The 26,178-nt window shown below is 39.0% G+C and overlaps 1 protein-coding gene across 1 annotated transcript in view; it reads left to right on the top strand.

The window, feature by feature from the left end:
* CDC42BPB (CDC42 binding protein kinase beta) overlaps positions 1-26,178 on the top strand; it is a 106,479-nt gene that overhangs the window by 11,333 nt on the left and 68,968 nt on the right. The window contains exons 2-4 of the mRNA XM_081938095.1: positions 15,576-15,667; positions 18,885-18,968; positions 22,353-22,448. Coding sequence (XP_081794221.1) covers positions 15,576-15,667; positions 18,885-18,968; positions 22,353-22,448 — 272 coding nt within the window. The remainder of the gene's footprint in view (positions 1-15,575; positions 15,668-18,884; positions 18,969-22,352; positions 22,449-26,178) is intronic.

A 26,178-nucleotide genomic window follows, 5' to 3' on the forward strand; every position in this document is an offset into this window, starting at 1 on the left:
CAGCTCCTTAATCGGATAAGTTGAGCCGATCCAGCTGCCATTCAAAAAACAGCTGATTTGCGGGTGCTGCTCAGGCCGTGGCCTCCAGCAAGTGGGGGTGCTTTTGCCATCAATTACTGCCACAAAAGCAGCAGGAGGCCAAGCGATGCACCCCACGTGCCTTGCACCGGCCTTCCAAAGGATACTCATTATTTATTTATTAATCATTATTTTGTCCCGACCAACGTGGCCCAGTGAGCCACGTGGATCGGGACAAAATAAGGGTAAAAAAATTGTGGATAGCTGCTTCTACAGTACCCTTTGGAAGGCCGGCTTGAGTCTCCTGCTGGAAAAGTGGCTGCGCCCGAGACTACTTTTGGGAGAGGAGGCAAAGGGGGAGCAATCAGCTTTATCTCGCCCTTGCTCTCAGCCCCCCTTCGGCTGAGCTCAAGTAGAGAAATGACCCACAGGGTTTCAGGACCAAAGTTGAGGCTGACAGGAGTCAGGGCAGGGGGGAATGTCCAGTGTGGCCCCAGTGCTCTTCTTTCCTTGGAAACGGAATCTTGGGAGTGGGAAATGGCATTCCCAGGAAGGGTGGATATGTCGGTATGTGTATAAGAAACACAAAGCGAGGGAGATAGCAGCCGCGGATTAAGGAGCTTTGTGAAACGTTATGCCTACACGCAAAGTTTGGCAAGGGAGTGCGAAGATATACTTCCCTCTCTTGGCAGTGTTTCGCTTGAAAATATTTGAGAATCAGCCAGAGAGAAGGAAGAATGAGCCCTGTGAGGAGATGCTGCCGACACTGCTGCCTGCAGAGACACAGACAGAGCAAAGTTCATTGAAGACCTCTCCGGCCAGCCCACAAGACTATCTGAAGGTGGAGGGGGGAAATTTCCTGCACATCGGCAGCGGCGTCTTGTCACAAGGCTTCTTCCGACATCCCCAGTTGTATGGATTTCCATGCCTTCCTTTATGGGATGTTGCTTCGCACCTAGGACATTGGGAGAAGTCCTGTGAGGAGACGCCGCTGCCAATGTGCAGGAAATCTCCCCCTGCAAATCATCCTTTCAAAACGTAGTTTCACCGGGATGAAGAGGTGGCTGGAGGCGGTATCTGCATCAGGTTGGGCTTTCTTTGCAAGTCGGACGATCTGGGGAGCAAGAGATTTAGGAAGCCTGGGCTGGCGTGGGTCTGTTTCTCCAGTGAAACATCTGATTCATCCCCAGGGGTGAATGTTTCACCTTTCGTCATATCTCTGCCCTGGCTTGGAAGCTGCAGAGGAAGCCTGCCATGCCCAGTGGGGGGGGGGGGAGAAGTGACAGCAAGAGGAGCCACATCTTGCTCCACACCTCTTCTCCCCCACCCAACCTGCCACCCATCTCACTAAAGAGATGGTGGGGAAGGGAAGCAGCCTGGATTCTGTTAGCATTGGGGCGGGGTGGGAGGAGTTGGGCTGTGAGACATGCGTCCTACCCAAGACTTGCAGAGAAGTTGAACTCTTGAGATTTTTTTTTACAGGGTGGTTCCCTGGACAAAAGAGCGAGAAACACGACAGAGCTGCAAGTCTTGGGTAGGACGCGTGTCTCGCAGCCCAACTCCTCCCACCCCACCCCAATGCTAACAGAATCCAGGCTGCTTCCCTTCCCCACCGTCTCTTTAGCGAGAGGGGTGGCAGGTGGGGTGGAGGAGAAGTGAGAGGTGTGGAGCGAAATGTGGCTTCTCTTGTCGCCTCTTCTCCCCCCATCGCCGGGCATGGCAGGCTTCCTCTGCAGCTTCCAAGCCAGGGCAGAGTGGAGGCAAAACGCTCACCCCTGGGGATGAATCAGACGCTTCACTGGAGAAACTGCCCCACGTCAACCCAGGCTTCCTAAATCTCTCACTCCCCAGATTGTCCCCCTCGCAAAGAAAGCCCAACCTGATGCAGGGCGGTGTTAGGACACGTCAGAGCAGTGCTGGCCAGCCGCTCGGCCAGCGCAAAGAACAGGGAGGGGAGGCAATGGGGACGACAGGACATGCAGTCCCATGCTTGCTGCCTCCTGCATCCCCAAAATAATAAGGCACCCCCCCTGATAATAAGACCAAGGCCATATTTCGTGGGTCAAAATAAAATAAGACTCTGTCTTATTTTCGGGGAAACACGGCAATTGAGTAATGAAACATCTGCAAGCAAACTATCAAGCTCAGAGAGTACCAAGGTCTCCAAAGTACAGTCACTGTCTTGCAGCGTTAGCAGATTAATATTTGTCTGTTACATTTATATCCCATCTTTTCTCTAGGAGCTCAAGACATACATAGTGCTGCCTCCTTTAATTTTTCCCCATACCCCATGACGTAGTTGGAATGAGAACAATTTACGAGTCCAAATTAATCCAGTAAGATTCCATGGCAGGCAGTGCATTTTAATCTGGGTCTCCCTGGTTTTACCTCAACACCTTAGCTACTATATTTGTCTAGTCTGTTGATCCTTAATGTCTCAAAATGTATTCTAGAACATAATAGATTTTGGCAGAGCAGTGTAGGGGGAATCCATTCTACTGAGGGATGCTATAATTTTTACATCTGTACTCCTACTGTTGGATGTAGCACATTTTCCATGTTCTTGACCACAAGAGTACAAAACGCTTAGTCACAGCAATTCTTCATTTTCATTATTACCTATTGAAAATGAATGACTTTTTACTTCCACAGATTCTGGCTTTTGAAATCAATTCCAAAGAATATTAAAAGTATGAAAAATAAAAAAGAAACTCTACTTATAGAGGAGTATCATTTCTGGCTGCTCAGCTGACTATGGTGTTTTAGTTTCATATTAACCTAATGTTATGTCAATTTGAGAACAATAAAGATAATTTCTTTGTATCTTTCTTATTGTGTATAAACTGGTAAATCAGTTCCATTTTCCATTTTGCACATTTGCTTTGCAAAAAAACCCCTTTTAATAACTGTCAAGTATACCGTGTTTCCCCGAAAATAAGACAGGGTCTTATTTTCTTTTGACCCCCCCCCCCCAATTTTGCTTGGGCCTTATTATTGGGGAAGGGGTTTATTGGTTTGGGGTTGCCGGGTGGCTGCTCTCTTGCGGGTGGGCACCCGAAGAGCCGGGCACAGCCTCAGGGGCAAACGGCTTTGTTGTGCTGTCGCAGCTGTGCAACAAAACCGCCATGAGGTGACCATGCTCATGAGCAGCTGCCCGGCAACCCCCCTTTCTAGCCAGGCAGAGCGCCACTCACCGACCTAGTAATATCCCAAAGGCGCTAAATGCGTGGTGCTCTGCCCGGCTGGAAAGAGAGGTTGTGCGAGCACTTGTTCTGCCTCCAGCTCGTGTACCTCCCAGCCTCACCATGGCCAGCTCTCTCTGCAGGGCTGGGCCAGGGCGCCGCCGCTGCAACCCTGCTGCTGCTGCCGCCACCATGCTCGGAACATAACCGGCTTCCAAATTCCGGAGATCCGCTGCCGAGTCTTCCGGCAGCGGCCGCTCTGGGACTATGCTCAATGGTTGTGGGCTGGCTGCGGGAAGACTCTCTACTATTGGTAAGAGATGTAGTTTATCACTAAACATAGTTTATCACTAAACGTAGTTTATCACTAAACTACATCTAAAGAGATGTAGTTTATCACTAAACTACATCCAGCGACCAATACTATTACTATTGATCTCCGGAGTTTGGAAGCCGGTTATGCTTGGAGCATGGTAGTAGCGGGGCTGCGGCAGCGGTGCCCTGGCCCAGCTCTCCAGGGAGAGCTGGGCATGGTGAGGCTGGGAAGCACGTGAGCTGGAGGCAAACAAATGCTTGTGCAACCTCTTCAGCCAGGCAGAGCGCCACGCGGCTTAGTGCCTTTGGGAGATTACTGGGTCGGTGAATGGTGCTCTGCCCGGCTGAAAAGGGGCGTTGCCGGACGGCTGCTCATGGGAGCAGCTGCCCGGCAACCCCCCGCTCCAGCTGGGCACAGCGCCACTCACCAACCTAGCGATATCCCAAAGGCATCAAGCAATGTGAGCGCCTTTGCCCCCCCTGGCTCCTGCGGCTTTGCGCCTTCGGGATATCGCTAGGTTGGTGAGTGGAGCTCTGCCTGGCTGGAGGGGGGTTGTCCAGGGGGGTTATTATTGGGGGAGGGCGTACATTTTTGCCCACAGGAAAAATATGGCATGGTCTTATTATCAGGACATGTCGTAATTTCGGGGAAACACGGTATATTAAAGACATTGAACAAAAGTTAACTACAATGTTATGCTCAACCTATGAAGTCTAAACTGAGTGACAACTGGTTGAAGTTAATTGTTTAGAAACATGAATATAAATAATTTCTTGGGGAAAAGGTGTTAAAGATAGATATGCACTGATTTTTAATACTCTTGTGGTTTTGTATATCGTTTACACTGATCTTGCTCTTGATATTTGAGGGAAAATATATAAAAATTATCCTGTTTTCACTTTAAAATTTCTTTACAGCAAAAAAGATACTGTACACAATAATTGTAGAAAGGGAAATCTTTGTTGTGTACATTCCTATTAAAACATGTGCTGCCCGGAAATAATTTCCTTTGAACAAATATGAGTCTCCTATTGCTTATAAAGACGAAGACAGCATTAATGAAATATACTTGGAAATACTGTTTCACGTTGTCTTTGTTACCAAGTGGTTTATACAATGTGCTCATGAAGTTAGCGCTTTGACTTGGAAGTGTTTTATACTTTCTGCATGTGAACTTTGGGTTTTATCACTAAACTACATCCAGAGACCAATACTATTGGTAAAATAAAGTTTGTTTGTTCTTTCTAGTCAGATAACTGTTATCTCTAAGAATATAAACAATCTATGCAACAGTTTCATTTTTAATGTATTTTTAAAATATCCGTAACAGTCATTTCAGCCAGAAATCTCAGAAGGTATACATTGTATTACAAATGGTTAATCAGTAATTTCAGTAAAATATTAAGTTTATTCAATTGGAATGCATTATTTACTGCTGAATCTGTAAAACCTTATTAACTAGAAATGCATTTGTCATGATCTCACTAAAAGAGATAACTTGAAACGTCTGTAAGCCAACATTTAAAAAAATTAATTCATCAATATTCTACTAGGGCTTCTAAAAATTTGCTCCTTGAAACAATAAATTAATTTTGTATATACCCCCCCCCCAATGAAACCATTGGACTTCCCTTTGGTACTAGCCATTGTGTCGGGTATCAGATTAATATGAAATTGATTCCTTATCCATTCCATGTCTGTTTTAACACATAAAGCTAGAATCTTGTCAGGTTCACTCCCATTGCCAGCTTGTCTGATCCTGTTGCCACAGTCCAATTAAATGTTGATAGTGACTCAACTCCTTATGGGCACTGCTACCCTCCTCATAACTCACTGCTCTTGCGACATTCATTGTGGAAATGCAATAGTGACAGCACTTAGACTTATACACTGCCCCATCATACTGTAGGACATTCTCTGGGCATTTTACAGTGTAAACATTATTGCATATTGCTGCCAACAATTTTGCCAACCTTGGAAGGATCAAAAGCTGAGTCAACTTTGAGTCCCATCAGGATCAAACTCCAGGCTGTGGGCAAAGTTTGCCTGCAATATTGCATTCTAACCACCAGGGCTCTTACTGAATTGAGGAAAAAGTGGAAGCTTCAGGAATTCTCTAAAAATTAATTCACCCCACCACACCTTGTGTTTCCAGCCTCTCTATGTACTGTATATCTTCTTTCCCATTGCATATGCGTCCCAAAAATGGGGGTGGGGAAACTGCACAAAGCCATGATATTAGTGAATCCCAAACATGTGTTCTGTTTTATGCTGTTAAATATGTGAGGAGCCTCAATTTTTAATGTGATGTTGCTATAAGGCTTTGATGTGGTATTTTATTATGTTTTATAAGCTGCCCAGAGTTAAATGGTTAACATGGTGGCCATAAAAATATGTTAATTAAATAAGCAAATGATTTTTTTTTGGGGGGGGCTTTTACATTCCCTAAAAGATGTAATATAGAAGCCTGTAGATTCTATAGATCTTTTTGACATCTGTAGTATAGAATATAGTAGAGGTGGGACATACTGGAGGCTCATTCATTCTTATTATGATAGGTGGGCGGATCCCAAAGGAGTGAGCAGATTTTTGTTTGTTTAGGTATTCTGGTCCCAAACAGTTTGTAGATTGGTTTTCAGTAGAATAGCTTGTATCATTGTGCTCACTTGTATGGGACTTGAAAAATATCTTTCTAAATAGTAATCCAGAGTGCAGATTTAATCAAGGGATTAGTATACAAAAACACATTTTAAAGAATGGCTACTTCTCAAACAAAAGTTGGAGCCTGCAAAACATACCATCTGGCATACCATTCTAGCATTCCTTACAAATTTAAAGTTTCACTATTGAAAATTAGTTTCTTTAACAACAGTGAGTGTGATTCATGCATTTTCATGGATTTTTGCCCAAGGCAAAGGTTTGACACTCATTGGCCTTTCAATCAAAACTAGATCACTAAGGAAGTAAGATAGGGTGAGGACAAAACTGAGTATGACTGGTTATATATTGCAACTCATTACAAGGAAGTGGAAAAAACAGAATGGTATACCACACCTTTGTGTTCACTAATTGCTACCCTTTGCTCTCTATCTTTAGGTGGCAATATGTTCTGTACACATATTTACATTATATCCAGCAACAATAATAACTTCACAATGTATCCATTTTGAAGAAAAAGGAAGATTCTTTTCTTAAAGCATTTGTGTTTTGCTTTCATTTTGAAACCACTGGATTTTAAATTTGAGCTACCTGCTTATAAAATGTGCTTATTCCTGCTTCCCCCTCTCTCATTAATTTTATTAGTTAAATATGATACAAACATGAATAGGCATCTCATTCTGTTTTATCAGTTACATGTGAAAGGAATAGCAGATTCCTTCACACTTCAAAATGTATTTTTTTTTAAATAGTGCAATGAGAAAAATATCAGAAAAGCACTTGCTCTTCTACAGTCATTATATTTTATAATGACTCTAATTGGGACTGGGAATTTCTGTTGCAAAGCAAAGTGGTCATTGGGCAAAATACCACATGACCATATGACCTATGAGGACACTTCTGGTAGTCTTGGTTGTGGTAGTTAGGTGAGGACCTCATTCTTTTCCTACCCTGTGCAAACTGCCAGCTCTGTCCGTCTTCCTAACTTGACCCAACTTTTGTGATATGTGTTTTTTAATGTTGTACGCCGCCCTGAGTCCTTTGGGAGAAGGGCGGCATATAAATCCAATAAAACAAACAAACAAGACCCATTGAGCTCTCTTAAGCAGATGAAGAGAGCTGCCCCGCTGAGCCTTCTTGTCCATCTCTCCCTATTTGCCTATCTACCCTTCCCCCTTCTCTGTCCATTTGGCTGCCCTCCACTCCGTGCCATTATTTAGTCCTGCTTCCCTATGCCCCCCCCCAGCTCACTTTTGATGTCTTCTTCCTCCTGCTGCCGACAAGGTGTGGTTGCAACTGTTGGCCCTTTGGCATGCCTCCATGTGGGATAGGCAGCGGCAGCAGAGCACAGGACAGCCGAAGGGGTGAACATATTGTGGGGAGATAGGCAGGTAGGAGGAGTTGAAGCACACCATGCAGTAAATATATGGAAAGGCTGCCAATTTTGATCACGAAAACTACCACTTGTATCTCCAAGACCGAGTGGCTGTGGGTACCGGCACCTCGGTTCAGCCAGCTGACACCATCGCTGGCCATAGGGGGTGAACAACTGTCCCCTGTGGAGCGGGCGCGCAATTTGGGAGTCCTCCTTGATGCCCGGCTGTCAATGGAGGACCATGTGGCAGCCGTGGCAAGGGGGGCGTTCCACCAGGTTCGCCTGGTGCGCCAATTGCGCTCCCTACTGGACCGGAGTGCCCTGCGCACGGTCACTCATGCGCTGGTGACGTCTCGCCTCGACTACTGCAATGCCCTCTACATGGGGCTTCCCTTGGGACGCATCCGGAGACTGCAGCTAGTTCAGAACGCAGCCGCGCGGGTTATCATGGGGAGTACACGTTACTCCCACGTAACACCTCTCCTGCGCGAGCTGCACTGGCTACCTGTGGCCTTTCGGGTGCGTTTCAAGGTATTGATTACCATCTTTAAAGCGCTCCATGGCATAGGACCTAGTTATCTGCAGGATCGCATCCTACCACACACGTCCCTGCGACCTATCCGCTCACACAGGGAGGGACTGCTCCTGGTGCCGTCCGCTAGGCAATGCCAGCGGGCGACACCTAGGAGTAGGTCCTTCTCTGTGATGGGCCCAACCCTCTGGAATGACCTCCCCACCGACATTTGAACTACCACCGACCTCCGTTCCTTCCGTCAAAAGTTAAAGACTCACCTATTTCAATCAGCTGGCCTGGCACTCTCTTAGTTTTATCTCCCGGGGATTTATTTTAATGGGGTTTGGGTTTTTAATTGGGGATGTTTTTTAGGGTTTTAGATATTTATTTCTTGTACAGCCTACCTCCCCATCCAAATGTATTTAAGTGTTTTATGATTGTATTTTTATCTGCATTGACTGTACACCGCCCCGAGTCCCTTCCTGGGAGAGGGGGCGGTCTAGAAATCCAAGAAATAAATAAATAAATAAAAATAAATAAATACTATTCATTTGGCATCATTGTAACTTTGGAAAGTAACTGAACAAATGATTGATAAGCAAGGATCACCTGTAGTTGATTTTATGTGCCATAAAAGCTATTCATACAAGCAGCTAAGACTCATTTGCATTCCACCCAGTCTGTTTTCCAGGTTTGCTATTGAGAGGATAAAGTTGGATAAGACTTCCCCATAGAAGACAAAATTTTATAATTTTTAAGGATTATTATATAATGCATACATGAATGAATGTTTGTGTCTGATAACATTCAAAGGTCCTTCAGGAGTATTTATAAAACATCAGGGTTATTTCCTTTGTGTACTTATCTCTCATTTTCAAGCATTATGGTTGACTGAAGATAGGCATTCTGGTTGCTTGAATGTAAATTATAACTTAGTATTCAGGCAGTTATTTTTTTTCCCCTGTAAAAGAGAACTCGGATGAAAAATAAGAATCTTTTTTGTTCTTATTTGATTCCTAAACACTTCCTCCTAGTATACATTACCTTGCCCTCATTTCACCCTCTCTAATGGGCAGAATGATGTATGATGTAGATCAAAGAAAAGTTGGACTGTATGAAGTTATATTCAGGCAATTTACAATACTTACCTGAGATACTAATGTTTCTATGTGTGTGTATAGTGTGTTTTTGAATGTGATTAGATTATCTTTATCTCTTTTCTCCCTTTTACTTATTCTCAGTCTTGTTCAAGAGCTGAGATTTGTTCATGTTTGTAAACCACTTCAAGGACATTTAAAATTGGATGGCATAAAAATCATTACACAAATATATTCAGGAGTAGATTGTTTAAGATTGTCTCTCTAGAAAAACTATGGCAGAATTGGTATTAAATGGAGAAATTAATAGAATAAATCAGGAGTTCCCAGCCCCTGGTCCACTGCATGCCAGTAACTGGTCCATGCAAACAGGCAAAGCCACATCCATGGGATGCAGGCAGCATGCCCTCTCCACTCCGTGGAAAAACCTCTCTCCCCGGAACTGGTCCCTGTTGCCCAAAAGGTTGAGAGCCTCTGGAATAGATTTCTCCTCTTTATTAAGAAAGGACATTTAATCCTTGAAAGAACTGAGTGAGGACAGTGGGTAATAAAGTTAAGAGAGAGATTTTAAAATTTAGGTTACCATATTTTTAGGAGTATAAGACACACCTTTTTCCCTCAAAAAAAAAGAGGCTGAAAATCTGGGTGCGTCTTATACATCGAATACAGCATTTTTTGCCTCCAGAAGCCCCGCCCCTTCACCAAAATGGCCCTGCATAGCTTATAGGAGGCTTTTAGAGAGCTCCTGCGGGTTGGGGAGGGCAGAAATGAGCACAAAATGGGCTTTTTTTGCTCAATTTTGCTCCCCACATCCCCCAGCAGCACTCCATAAGCCTCCAGAAGGCTATGCATGCAATTTTTCTTGACAAAAAATGGGCCCGTTTTCACAAAAAACGGGTCATTTTTGCTCATTTTGCCCCCCCCCCCACTCCCCAGGAGAACTCTGCAAGCCCCCCAAAGGCTGTTCATGCCTTTTTAAAAAAAAAAAACAAATAGGCCCGTTTTCACGAGGTTTGCAGAGTGCAAAAACTTTTTTTTTCCTCCTTTCGGAAAGCTCTTTAGTTAGAGTGATTGATGAGAATTAGATTGATCAAGTGCTGTGCCAGCAGAAACAAAGTCTTGGGTGCTGCAGATTGTCAGTGATTTCCTTCTCTAGCACATAGATAAATACACCTGGAAACATCTACCTACCTACCTACTCTCTCCTGCCCTCTCTCCCTACTGTATTTCTCTCTCTCTCTCTTTCTCTAGCTACCAACCTACTCTCTCTCTCCCTAACTACCTATTGTATTTTCTCCCCCCACCTACGCACCTACCTACCTACCTACTCTCTCTCTCCGTACCTATCTACTGTATTTCTCTCTCTCTCTCCCCCTCTACCTACCTACCAACCTACCTACTCACTCTCTCTTCCTAACTACTGTATTTCTCTCTCTCACCCTACCTACCTACTGTGTTTCTCTATTTCTGTCTGTCTGTCTGTCTGTCTATCTATCTATCTATCTATCTATCTATCTATCTATCTATCTATCATCTATCTATCCCTTTATCTACCTAACTACTCTCTCTCTCCCTACCTACCTACTGTATTTCTCTCTTTCTCTCTCTTCTATCCCTCTACCTACCTACTTTTTAAAAATTTGCCTCTTCAAAACCTTGGTGTGTCTTATACTCCGATAAATGCGGTACTTGAGGTTCAGTTCTTTTTCAAAGTGAACCTGAAATTAGTTCTCCTCATTTTAATTTTAATTCAAATTAGTTATGATTATAGAATGACAACACTGAGAAGTAGAGAAAAGTATACACGATCCTTTGTTATTTTGATTTGCCATTGAACCCATTGCCTGGCTGATCTTGGCTATTGTCAAAAAGCTAAGCAGGATTGGACTAGGATAATTCTAGGATGGGAAATCACCAGGAAGTACCAAAGGCATAGGCTAATCTGTGAAGTCACTTTAGAATTTAAAAGTAAACCAGTTTCATATGGTTGCCAGGAAAACTACATGGAAGTGTTAGGAGACCTTATCTTTGCCTTTAATGAAACAGATAGGCAATATACTATCATAGGCAGTATATTGTCATTCATTAAGTAAACGGTATACTTAGCAACTCGAATTAGTTCTCACTGGTGTTTTTGATAAAAATGCTTTTAAAATACCATAGTATGTTCCTTTAACATTTGATTTTGGGACAATATTCAAGTGGGATTTTTTCATAGTTCCCTGGGTAATTTAAAGTGTTTCTCCATAAGAGTGGGATTTACAGAAGTAGGAAAAATACCTTATTATGTGATGTTAAGTGTTCAGGAGAGATCTAGGCATAGTCCATCAATAGTGGGTGTCAGTTTTCCATTGCAGATATATTTGATTCTGTTTATAAGCCTTCCATTCTGGTGTTTTCAGTACACTGTCCAATTTGGAAGGAAACTAATATTCCCTTAACTAGGAAGAACCAGATATGTGCAGAAAATTTTGAATACAAAATACTCCTTTTTGTGATCAAGATGTCACTATTTTGACAGCATGACATGAACTATGTTTATAACTTTGGACTTCTCAAGCAAATATGGAATCTTTTAAAGTCAAAACAGAGCTGTTTCAGTACAACCTGTTTTTCACTCAGAACAGTATATAAAATGGACACAAAATAGGGGTTTCAAATTTGAAATAGTTTGAATTACAAAAAAGGTTTTAAATTCAAAAGTTCAAATTTAAAGTGTTTTGCATACCTCTACTAAGAATAGTGTAGTAATCCGAAGCTTTCCCCACATTTTCTGGCATTTTCAATTCATGTCTGATATAGATTTTAAAAAAAGAAGACTTGCAGGCTGCAGGTAGCCTACTGAGTGGCCTTATGCAATCCCATGGTGTTTTATTTTTTAAAGTAATTAATTCATTTCCTCTACCATCCCAAGCTCTGCTAGGCACCTTCAATAATTAGGTTTTCAGTGCCTTTTGCAGCATCAGGATAGGAGAAAATCTCTTGGAGGATACTATTGCAGAGGAGAGTTGAAGAAACCATGCCCTGACACTGTGAGATGGGATGTTTAATTGACACTTTGCGCTACAAATTGTTAATCTATTGTTTTATTTTTAAAAGTTGTAAAATTTATTTTAAACCTTAACAATGAAATTGTTATTTTATCTTTTCCCTACAACCTTATGAGGTAATTTACTAAACTTGTGTGAATCATCACTGACGAGTTCAAACCTTGTATTAAGCCATCATACAGCAGGTTTTGGCTAAATTTGAGCCACTAATTCTTGGAAAGCATAGTTCATGACTTGTGTTGTAGGTGAACTATTAGGAACCTATTGTAATACCTAAGGTGATTAGGTAAATTATGACTTTCATACTCCTCCCCCCATCAGAGTTGTCTCATTGCAATGACTTATTTTAAGTTGATTGGCTGCTAATTTCAAAAGAGGACTAGAATAAATAGAACTATTGTGTGAGTTATTGATTACTTGCTACACTTAGTGTTATGGCCAGCTCAGACTCTGAAGATGAAGAGGAGTTACGGGAGGGTCAGCAGCCTGAGGGGATTCAGCTGGAAGAATCAGGCAGGAAAAGCAAGCGTTGCTTAGAAACCAGGAGAGGCAGCTATCCCTGGCCTCAGACGATGAAGAGGTGGAACTAGCATCTCCCAATTTGAAAAGAGGAGGGCTGATCAAAGGCACTCAAGAAGACTGTTGGCCAGAAAGAACCTCAACCCCCTCAATGGAACAAATCCGGATCATGCTACTTCTGTATGAGAGGAGCCGTGCACCTGACAAATCCATTGGCAACAATTCTCCATTTACCTCACCACTGTATTCCTGAACTCCTTAAGAGCCTACCCTCTCAAATGGTAACCCTGGGCCTTCATGCTATATTTAATTGACCCTTTAGTACAGTGGTTCTCAACCTGTGGGTCGGGACTCCTTTGGAGGTCGAACGACCCTTTCACAGGGGTCGCCTAAGATCTTTGGAAAACACATATTTTTGGAAAAAAACGGAAAACAAAATAATTTTATGGTTGGGGGTCACCACAACATGAGGAACTGTATTAAAGGGTCGTAGCATTAGGAAGGTTGAGACCCACTGCTCTAGTACCTTGTTTACAATTTGAATTCTAATCTAAGATGGTTGAATCTTTGTGGGCTAGGTATTTTGGGTATGAGGGATTATGATAGTTTGTCCAATCCTTTCTGCCATTAAAGTTCTGTTTAGAGACCTTTTTAGAAAAAATATAAAACTTACATGCGTGTCCAATTTCCATGGCCGGGACAGGACATTTAAGGATTGTTCTGGTGTTACTTGGAAACTTCTTATAGTTGTTTGTGGGTGTATGTATTTCTGTAGAATAAGATTACTAAAAGTGTGGCAAATTTGGAATAAGAATAAGTTTGCTTTTGGACTTGTTGCCTATTGTGGTATAATGTGTTTCCTTTATATAAATATATATTAAAATGTTCTAAACATGCCTTCAACTTTAATTTTTTGTGATTATTCATGTACTGTGCTAAACACTAATGTGTTTTGGATTAGTATATTGTGTGAATCAAACCATTGTCATTTATAAATCATGTTTATTGCTTAATTAGTAGTTTAATTAATAGCAGTTGTATAACTGATATCAAAGAGCTTCTTTCTTTTATGATCAACATCAACAGTAAAGGAACTAGTTGTTAAGAAATATGCTGTAGACCAGGGATGTCAAACTGGCGGGTCCATGGGCTGGATGTGTCACAAGCAGACCACGCACATCCCAGCTCCACGAATGGGAAAAGTGTTGCAAAATGTCATGTGATGGCAAGATGACGCCACAAATTTGACACCCGTGCTGTAGACTGATTTATGAAGATCTTGGAAAAGACATTCAGATGTTGTGATGTGTTTATATCAAAATGGTATAAACAATTGTATTCTCTGAAATATGAAAAGAGAAGTTGAATTTTGAAAATGGAAAGACTATTGGTACTTTTGAAGTTTTGTATTGTGGAAGACTCCTGAAATATACTGTGGACATACAAGGGGGAAAACAAAACCAAATGGATCACTGAACAAATGAACACAAGAGTTCTCATCAAATGAGCACACTCAAATTATCCTACTCCAGACACATGATGTAAAGATCTAACTCTCTAGAGGAAATTCTGATGCTTGAGAAAGATGGAAGCAAAGGGAAAAACAGCAGTAAAGTGATTAGACTCAGTTACAGTAGTGCTGGATGGTCCACTGGAAGACCTGAGAGACCAGGCTAGGGGCAGATTGTTGTGGAGAAAAATGATGTGTGTGTGGTCACTCAGAGTCAATACTAAGTTGATGGCACATAATGAAATCTCTAGGACCTGGCTTGATAAGCAGTTAATTTTATTTGAGGTGTGCACTTAGTAAACTACCAGTAAATTGTACTTCTAGATCTACTACCGGTATGGGTATTACTTCTAGATTACATAAGGTTAGTAACTGAACATGGGATCAGTTGCTGCCCTTCAGAAAACCAAATTTGTTCCTAATACTTCCATTTGAAGATCCTGTGAAGATATCTGGGAAAGGAAAATTATAGATAATGTTACTATTTACTGAATGTGATATTGCAAACATTGTATTGACTGCTTTAGGAGAATTCTCCCAGGAATATATTTAAAGGTCAAATTACATTAAAGCAAAAGTTAACTGACAGATTTTGGTACTGGAGACAGAATAGAAAAGCCTGAGAGGTATGGAGCACAAATCTTTTTTTATTGATATATGCAAATCATCTTTGATTGATTGCAGTAATAAACTTTTGATTAGATATAAACAACATCAAACTAGTTAATTGCAAATAACTTTTTTTCTGATTGATACAATTAGTTGAATTGAATTAATATACATGCACATTAAAATATTTAATAGCGAAGTATGAGATAATAGTAGCAATATAGAACATTATAAAATGGTTCTTTTAGATTCAAAGCCAAATAATTATTGACCTGAAGTATTACTTATATCTTAGGAGCTTTCTGAAAGCCTTATCTTCCCAAGGCTGATTGCTAATTTCTTGCAGATAGGCTTGAAGTTCTTCTTTAAGGTTAGCACTTTGGCTTATTTTATTAATGAGAGATACATTCTGTATCTCTGAGAATTTTCATTGCCTAGTTGCTTCCTAGCTTAGCTCGCATATTTATTTGTAAGTGGGTTGGGGGCTTTTTTTTTGGACACCTATTTTTTAAATTCATTGGTTAGTTGTGCTAGGAAGACTAGATAAGGTTCTTTGTATTAGAAAAAAGAACTGGCTTCTTCTTGACCATATCGTCTGTGATAAGAGGTAGCAATTTTTGATGTCTTATTATCAAATCTAAACTAATATACAGATTGATACCTATCACTTTACATCAGTATACAATATACAAACTTTAACTTGAGATTTCCTCTTATTTTCAAACAGCCAAACCATTTACCCAACTGGTGAAGGAAATGCAACTTCATCGAGATGACTTTGAAATCATAAAAGTCATTGGCAGAGGTGCATTTGGTGAGGTAAGATACATTTAAAGCTCCCAGATGACTAAGGAAATATACTGTTGACTGATTTTTCCAATGGAGGAATTCTTTGTTTTGAACCCACCTTCCTTTTACAATGGAAACTAGATAATTGAAGATGATCTGTTTGTACCTGTGTGTTACATCTCACAATATTATATATAAATCAAATGTATAGGTTGCTGAATACATAACAACCATGCACAGCATATAAATTAAAAACAAATACTATAAATAAAAACAAAAAGAAAGCAGGGAATTAATAGATAGAGCACATTAACAAAATTCTCATAAAAGCACATACTTTGTAACAAAGAGCTTAGGAAAACAATCAGATCTTCCAAGACCTATTCAAAGAATGGCAAGATCAAGATAACTCAGACCTCTGGAGATTACTATTGCACAGTTCAGACACTGTGACAGAAAAAGCATTCCACTGAGATCCCATCAGATGATACTCTTTTAAAGACAGAATCTGGAACATGCCCACTCTGTTAGATCTTATTAGATAGGGAGAAAAAGTAGGAAAAAGATGGTCGCTCAGATAGCCAGGCCCTATGCCATGAAGGACTTTAGAAGTCTTAAATAGCACTCTGAATTTTAACCAGAGACTAACTATAAACCAGTGCAGACTGCACGCAAAAGTGTTACACAAACGTTTTCTAGGTGTGCCCATAACTTCATGTATTGATGCACTCTAGGCCAATTGTATTTTTGGGGTGGTTTTCAAGGTTATCTTCATTGTTGCAAGTTGCAATAGTCCACACACAAAAATAATAAGGTATGAATGACTGTGAGAAGGGGTTCCTGATCCAGAAAAGGGCAAAGGCCTCCTGGCTATAGCTGAGATCTACTCTTCAAAAAGGAGTTATGAGTCCACAGTAGTTTTCTCCAGGGAAGTTCTACCCCATTTTAGAATTAAATACAAAGAATTCATGGTCACAGACAAAAATACCCAGCCACTCAGTCTTATCAGGATTGAGTTTAAGTTTCTTTCTTCCAATCTAGACCCCAGAAGCCTTCATACATTGGGATAAGACAGAATCATTTGGTTAGGTTGGGCTCAAGATTTAGTTCAATTTGGTATCACCAGCATATTATGATATGCTGTGTTCAACAGCCTGTATGATGAATAACATCATCCATCAGCTTCCTGTAGATAGTGAAAACATCCAATCTTCTGTTCCCACTTCTCAATATCCTCAATACCAGTAGAATTGACTGTACAGTGAGAACCACTGTAATACAGAGCCTCCACTCCTACAACTGCAGTCCATCCAGAAGGATGCCATGATCAATGGTATCAAAAGCCACTGAGATCTGAAAAATTGCACCATTGCTATTCTGACTCAGGGAAAGTTTACTGACAAGTGTGTTCAATGCCGTCTCTATACAGTGCCACAGGACAAAGCTAAAAGTCCAGGAAAAAGTTCCCTAAAGCGCAATGAAAGTATAAATAGTTGTGCTTAAAAGATATTCTTGTCTCAGGACAAAGCTAACCTAATTATTTTTTCTGCTATTATTAGGACCAGTCACTATTATTAAATCCTCTTTCAAGATGCACGGTTCTTACTAAAGATATCAGTATGTTATTGAGTTTATTCTGATTGTTCCCGAAATACATTTACATAATAGAAACCATTTACAATGTCTTTCATTATGATAATTTTTTTCTTCAGTTGAAATAGTCATAGCTCCTTTTTATGGCTCTGCCTTATAACTGAAGAGACTGTTTGATTTCTTTCTGTGGCCTGGTATCACTTGCATGATTCTCCAAAGTATTTAGGCAGCAATCTTTTTTTCTCATTATTTGCTATTGTTCTTAATGGGAGAGATGTGAATAGATTACCCCCCCCCCTTATCAATAACAACTGGAACAAAGAAGAACACCTTAGCTAGTCCTCAACTTATAACCATTTGTTTAGTGACCATTCAAAGTTATGGCAACAATCATAAAATGAGGCAAAACTCCTCATTAACAACTGTCTTGCTTAGCAATGGAAATGTTGGTCTCAGTTGTGATCAGAAGTCACCAACTACCTGTAGTAAAATTACTTTTGCTGTTCAAGCCAAAACTTAACTTCACGAAAAACGGGCTGTTTTTTTTCCTCGTTTTTGCCCCCCCCCAGGAGGAGCACTCTGCAAGCCCCCCTAAGTCTATACATGTCTTTTTTTAAAAAACGGGCCCGTTTTCGCGAAAAACGGGCCATTTTGGGGAGGTTTGCAGAGTGCAAAAACTTTTTTTCCCTTTCGGAAAGCTCTATAACTGATTGATGAGAATTACATTGATCAAGTGCTGTGCCAGTAGAAACACCTACCTATCTACAGTATTTCTCTTTCTCTCTGCTTCTACCTACCTACACACACGCGCTCTCCCTCTACCTACCTATCGACTGTATTTCTCTCTCTTTCTCTCTCTCTATCCCTTTATCTACTACCTATCTGACTACTCTCTCCCTACCTACCTATCTACTGTATTTCTCTCTCTCTCTATTTCTCTCTCTCTATCCCTCTACCTACCAACCAACCTACTCTCTCTCTCTCTCTCTCTCTCTCTCTCCCTACCTACCTATCTACTGTATTTCTCTTTCTCTTTCTCTCTCTTTCTCTCTCTCTATCCCTCTACCTACCTACCTACCTACCTACCTACACACACTCCCTCCCTCCCTATTGTATTTCTCTCTCTCTTCCCCTTTATCTACCTACCTACCTACCAACTTACATACCTACCTACCTAAACTACTCTCTCTCCCTACCTACCTACTGTATTTCTCTCTCTTTCTCTCCCTCTCTATCCCTCTATCTACCGACCTACCTTTTTTAAAAAATTGCCTCTTCAAAACCTTGGTGCGTCTTATACTCCGGAAAATACGGTATGTCATTTTGAAAGCAGCCAAGATTCTTAATAGTGGATATAAGTAGTGTTCACTTGCAACCCCAATTTGGCACAGAATCTGGGTTGTTAAGTGAAGGATCATTAAGCAAGGTACCATACCACTGCTTCACTCCCTTCCAGTTTTACAGCAGCTGTTGGTAAATTTTACTTTTTATTTCTTTGGGGTTGTTTCTGGTTGATGTCTTTGTTTCCCCTTGCTATACTTGTTTTCTTTTAATTTTTTTATCTGTAACATGCCAAAAGTCAGGTGGCTTCAAAACTGAAATGAATAAATAATACTATAATGTCATGATGTTATTTTTACTTTTTAAATTGTAGGTTGCAGTTGTAAAATTGAAGTGCACAGAGCGCATTTATGCAATGAAAATCCTAAATAAATGGGAAATGCTTAAAAGGGCAGAGGTAAGTCTGATATTTTCAGTTCAGATTTCTTTATAAATGGTACTAAAGAAGATCACATTAAACAGTTACTGCTTAAGCATATAGGACATTTCTCTTTTCTCCGGAAGGTTTTTCATATCAAATACCATATTTTTGTAGCATTTATTGCTTTCTGTATAACTATATTTACCGGTGTGGCTGCCCCAGTTTTTTTTTCATATAGCATGATTTTTATTTACTATGAAAACCAAGTTAGTTAGTTTTTCATAGTAAATACTAATTAACTTGGTTTTCATAGTAAATAAAAATTTAGAAAAAAGATATAAAAAAGAGGAAATGTTAATGTGGAGAGAATTTGATGATGAAGATGTTATGTACTATTGTAATTGTATTGATATATAGTTATATTATTAATAGTTTTGTGATGAATATTATAACAAATATGTGGATTTTGATTGTTCACAACCCAGGTACCACACTGTTAGGTGGAAATAGAAAGTAATACAAATAAAATAAACAAAACATGGAAAGAAAAAGAAAATCAAGTTAATTACTAGATGAAAACTTGGACTTTGGTTACATTGAAAGTCAGAATTTCAAGGAAGACTCATGCTTGGTTCCATTTTTATAAAGAAATAGATTTTGCAGAAATAAATCAATTAAGCATTGTAGATTATTAAATAAATATATTTACATATTTTATTTGTTACAGTAAAGATATTTAATATAATATGCATTATATCATACATAAAGCAAGAATTCATTACCCAACATTCTTAAGTATGAAGATTTATACAATCTTATTTTTTTTTTTGTTTAATCGTGCTTGATTCTCGGAGACTGCCTTGACTAGTCCCTGTAGTTTTCTTGGTATGTTTTTTCAGAAGTTGTTTACCATTGCTTCCCAGTAGCTGAAAGGGTTGAAAGAAAGTGAGTAACCCAAAGCCACCCCAGCTGGTTTTGTCCCTAAGTCAGGACTAGAACTAATAGTCGCCAGGTTTCTACTCTGATACCTTAACAAGTTCACTGGAATGATATATGAAAATATAGCCAAATTCAATAAGAATATGCAAATTTTAAAGATTTTTTTTTGTAAAGAGATATAAAATACTTCAAATCCAATTGATTCAAATTTGAAATGCCCTCATTTGAATTTGAAACACCCCACTCAAATGTGAAACAGCTGTTATAAACTCAAAATGGGCAATTTCAACCACTTTGGCAATGTGTAAATATGAAAAGGTCTCAAAAGGCTTGAAACAGACCATTTCATATTCATAACAGCAGTTTCTCAAATTAGGATATTTTCAGTTCAGTACTCAGTTTCTGTAGCTTCAGATATTTTTTGTATAGTGCTAGATTTTGAACAGGAAGTTGCATTTGTAGTTGAGTGTCTACTTTTCACTCTAATAGGAATGTTTTATTCTTGGATCTTGCAATCTGTCAATACAGTCTATTATCCTCCCATTACAGAGTGCCCTGTATCAATTTCAAAAATTTATAATATTTCAGTTTTTAAAAAATACCTAGATGCTAACAGAAATCTCTCTCTCTCTATTCCATATATAGGAAAAGAAAACTCTTGACTTGCTTCTCCCCTATTGTATAGATACATGCTTATATACATTAGAGATCACAAATCTCTTTAAATGTTTTGAAGAGGATGCTGAATCAGTGCAGATTAGTTCCCAGTATGTTTATGTTGAAAAGTCCTGCTGTTTAGCATTCTATATTATGTAAACTTTTTCAAATATTTTAAGGGAAGGTCCACTTATGGTGAATTGCTGGGTATATTCCCAAAATTAGAAAATATAGGTAAATATTTATGAACCAGACTTTTTAAAAAATATATAATCTTTTCTAGCAAAATAATATTTGCTGAAAAACTACCTTGTACATTATGTTAGAAGGAGATTGATTTTTGTAGCCCTAATTCATAGCAGATTTAAAAATTTCTATCATGCTACTAGGATAGTTCAAATTATTAAGTACAATTGGTAGTTCATAATTATGTAATTATACTCACTCTGTGATATAATGTCACAATGAAAGAAGAACTAGTGGATAATAAAACTGTTAGGCAAACATAAGAAATTGGGTAGTTCATGCATTGAACTAAATTGACCGTGTGTTTCTGCACTAATTGAACTTAGTGAAGCATATTTTTGAGTGATGCATAACAATGTTCTGTGTTATAACCCTAAAATAATTATAACAGGAGACAAGTGATGGATCGTTTAAGAATCTTCCACTTCTCCATTGAGGTGGAGATAGCATCCAGGCATGGGTTGATTTCGACTGCTCACTGATTGGACTGAGTCTGTCAAAGCTGTTAAGACACACCCTTGTTGCTAGGAATATCCAGCTTTTCGACTCAGTCCATCACAAGGATGGATGTGTCTATCTCTTATTCCTGTCAACTTTTGGACTTTATTGTGAGATTAATAGGAATTTGTTACATCATTTTCTGGACTTTATGAGTACTTTCTTTGGCCACATGTGTTAAAGCTGGCTCAGCGGCTAGAGCCTAGGCTCTGGACGCTAGCTATTTGACAACTCAAGCCGTGCATGAGGGTGGCCACATTGAGGATTCATAGTTCCAGCAGCCTGAAGGCTAGATCTAAGGCACCTTACTCACTTAGCGCAAAGCAATAGCGGCCAACTCACAGAGCTTCACGCTCTTGTTAACGGCTGCTTTAGATTTGGTGCACGTTGGGTTGCAAAGCTTCATGCTCTCCCTAAGCCTCAAGTTAACAATTGGCTGCGCTCGGTTGGCAGTTTGGAGAGCTTCGTGCTCTCAGGAAACGGCTAGGAAGTACCTTTTCTGAAGTCATAATTATCTTCCCCCTCCTGTTTCCCTTGGAAGTAGTCATGGCCCTACTTAAAGCATATATGATTAGTTGTGGTGGATAGAGGGAGAAGTAGGCTCAGAGATATGTGACTTCTATGATACATGCAAGAAATTCAGCTCCCGTTTCCAGGAAACATTATTGAATAAATTGGGCAGGTTTGTATTGCCCATTCTCTAATCTTATTTTTGTTTTCTTTCAAGTAAACATTTAAAAAGTTTCTTGTTTTCTTGAAGGCTGTCAGTATGTTCACCTTTAGGAGACTGGATATTGTTATAGATATTTTAAAAACTTTCAGGCTATTATAAAACTAAAATGTTATCTCAAGAATCCAATGCTATCATGCTTTTTAAATTTGATTTTTAAATTATTTTTGGTTAGCTATGAAAAGTTTTATTCCTTGGTTTGAATACTGAATTATTGTAGAGGTGGTATATTTATAAATGTTATAATCCTATATTACATAAACATTAATGCAATATTTTCATCCTTGTTTATTAAAGTCAAGAGATTAGTTAAACAACTTTTTCTCCCACTTTTACTCTCTTATTTTTAGACTGCTTGTTTCCGAGAAGAGAGAGATGTTTTGGTGAATGGAGACTGTCAGTGGATTACAACGTTGCACTACGCTTTTCAGGATGAAAACTATTTGGTATGTGTGTACAATAAGCCTACGAAGTAGTAGTTCGTAATCTGGTTTCTCAGTTCAAAATATTTTGAATTCAGAGCATAATCAACTGTATTTATCTGAAAGGAAGATTTCTCCTCTCCCTCCCCTCCAGTGAAGGGAAAGGGATTTTCACAGAATCAAACTTCCTGCCCAAGTCAGGAGTCCTTATACCTTTTGGTCAAGTTGTCCAATCTTTTCTTGAAAAACTCAGTCATGGAGCAACCACAATTCTGGGAAGCAAGCTGTTTTTTGATAATAATTTTCACTGTCAGGAAATTCCTCCTTATTTCCAGATTGGATCCCTCTTTGATGTGCTTCCACTCATTGCTTCTTATTCTAGAATAAAACAATATTCTTTCCTCTGTGACAGCCCCTCAGTTATTGGAATATTGCTATCATGTCTTCCCCGAGACTTCTCTTTGTTAGGCTAAAAATATATTTTCCCAGTAGCTGTTCATTGTACAATTTAGCCTCCAGGCTCCTTATCATCTTTGTTTCTGTTCTCTGCACTCTTCCTAGGGCTTCAACATCTTTTTGTATTGTGACCAGAATTGGATGCAATTCCAAATGTAGCCTCACTAGTACAGTGAGGAATGGCATTATCACTTCCTGTGATGTTGATGGTATCTCTCTGTTGATGCAGCCTAGGATTGTTTTGGCTTTTTGGGGAGCTGCATCACACTGCTTAAGCAGTGATTCACCAGGGAACCTAGATCCCTCTCACAGGGATACTGTTGAGCCATGCCTATCCTGTAACTGTACCTTGATTTTCCCTGCCTAAGTGCAACGGCTTACTTTTCTCACTACTGAACTGCATCTTGTTGGATAGGGGCTAATGCTCTAGTCTGTCAAGATCACTCTGAATCTTGAGTCTATCTTCCAAATATTAGCAATTGCCCTCAGCTTAGTGTGATATAGATTGGTCCCATTTTGATTGCATTTGTTGAAAGTACTGGAACAGAAGAAATGAGAGGTAACAAGTATTTTAAACAAAGCTGAAAAAGTAGGAGAAATCACTGTTATAGCTAACCTTCATTTTCTAATGAAGAGAAGACACAAATATTTATTACCATTCTCCGTATGTATGGTAATTGGTAATTGATTGCAGTGGAGAGATCCTGAGAGCTCAACAAAACCATCCCTGGGTAGAGAGGCTCTTCATTGCAGTTCCTTAGCCTTTATGCATGAAGGATGCTGAGAGAAGAATGAGGCTACCAAATTGAATGAACGGAACTAAAAATCCTAAGCATTCTTTCTTTGGAAGTAAGAGACACAGAATTTAATGGGATTTAGTAGTATGCAGTTGTGTTTATGCTTGCAGCCCAATATGGAGGCCTCCAGTTTTCTTCTTGCAATTCAGAACCCAAGAATTTCTTCCTCACTTTACATTCCATTTATATGGTGTAAGCTGGGCTAAATAGAATTTCCACAGCATAGCACACTTACTGCAAATAAACATGCAGAAAATTATGGTAGTTGAGCCCACATTTCTGCAATCTCTCACTGCAATGAGTGTATGCATATTTGTGTGTAATATGACTAGTTTGTGTGTCTCTATTTGTATATGCAAACAGGTGCTTAATTAAATTTACAGATGGGATACCTAATTTTACAGGCAATTTTTATGCAGTCATTAATTTAATTGAACATGTAATATTTGTCGTGGCTATATTCTTTCTTGGAATGGGCCTCTGATTCTGTTCTTTTCTGAAGTATAGTAAATAATAAACATTTTTAATGAAATAATTTGAAATAGAAATTGGCAATCACAACTGAAAAGTATATAAAATTTGAGTGTTTAGTCTAAAATCTAGAATCATCTTCCTTTTGGGTCAATATGTAACTGTTTATATTCTTATTTTAAGAGAGAGAAAAAATTCCAAAACAAATTATTTACAAGTTACTCTATTTTCCATCTCTAGTTTGCTATTAAGTATAATGAGCTGGAGTTAACTTAATTAGATAAATAAATTGTTTAGTTGAACCCTTATCATCTAGTTACTTACCTTGGCACAGTACTGCTAATGTGTCATTTTATACACACAATCTCAAGACTGCTGTTTAAATCCAGAAGTGGCCAAACCGGTTTGTGGGCCAACTGTGGCTTCTGTAATGTTCATTTTCAGTTCTGAAGCACTTGCGGACAATAAAAAACTGGAATAGTGTTGAAAAGAAACCGCCTTTACAGTACAATCCTATGCATGTTTACTCAGAAATAAATCTTGCTGATTTCAATGAGTTACTACCAGGTAAGTGTGCATAGGATTACATCCCTGGTATAAATGTTTGGAGGTTCCTAAAAGGTTTGCATCCAATAAGAAGTAAATAGCCATCTTCTAAAAAAAAATGGAGGATGGGGAAAATGCAAATAGTTATTTGGGATATTCTTTGTGTCTTTGAGAAGGGTTGTTAAGGAAAGGAGTGCCAGAGGAAGAATTTCAAGTGAATGAAACAGAGGCAGTTTTTAAGAACCTTGACAAAAGTACAAATGACAGAGCTAGCTTCCTTCTTTGTTCATTGTATTTTTCATATCATATTAATTCATCCATTTATTATCACAGAGCTACTTTGCAACCTGGTTAGGTAGAAGCCTTAACAATTTATAATTTGTCAAAATTACATATTATAATATTGTTTAATAGTCTTTAAAAAGTTCAGTAGAGCACCTTTAGGTCATAAAATATATTTCACTCATGGTTTCCCTGCTGTTGTATGAGGCCATTTTTGATAATGTTTTCCTTTTTATATTTATTTAAGATGTGGACAAGAATTAAGATTTTTCTGAAATATTTTACTCTGATCTTACTCTTATGGTAAGACGTTAGAAAAAAATAGGAAAACTAGTGTATTTAAATTGAAAAATACTAATTAACAAGCAATTAATATGTGTAGCTTTGGCTAACTATATTTCCAGCAATTTACTCTTGTCATTTCATTTCTCCAGAAAATACATTGAACTACTAAATTGCTGTTGTTATTTAGATTTAGTATAGCTACCCATTCCTATGGAGTTTAGTAAATATCTGGTATATGCCTAAGAATCTTTTATCATAGTAAAATGCAACTATGCAGAAAAAAATGACTATAAATGATCATTACAGTGAACTCAATTAACTAGAAAGAATTTATGTACACGAATATTTTCTTACAACAATTGAGGCAGTGGATTTTGGTTTTGTAAGCAATCTTTTACCCAGATAATGACAAGCCTCATCATAGTTCTTAACCTCAGCATAGTTACTGGATCATGTACCCCTGGGACCATATTTTAGCATACTAAACCATACATTTCATTGATTTTTAGAAATGACATTTGAATTATTTCCCCCCAGCAAAGGAGAAAGGAAGAACATTATGATTTTTTTTTAATTTCCATTTTTGTTTGAAATTATTCCTAGAGAATTGCTAAGTTTGAAGTTATATTTCTTTAATTATATTGTATGTATTGATGCTTCTCTTTTGTAAACTAGTATATGTATATGAAATAACCGGTGGGGGGGGAGCAGGGGGAGAGAATATGTCTAGCATAATGATTGTCTGGGAAATAGTTTAGGTTAATTTAAATTTCCATGTTTACTGTAATTGGATAATTTAATTATTAGTTAAGAGGAAGCAGTTAAAGTTGGTGTGTCCAGTTAAACCACTCACTTTGACTCCAGTTTCCAGAATCATATATTAAAGTTGTATTTCAGTGAACATTTCATGTTATCAC

This window comes from Natrix helvetica (assembly GCF_964273705.1).
Source record: "Natrix helvetica genome assembly, chromosome: 1".
NCBI classification, from domain to species: domain Eukaryota; kingdom Metazoa; phylum Chordata; class Lepidosauria; order Squamata; family Natricidae; genus Natrix; species Natrix helvetica.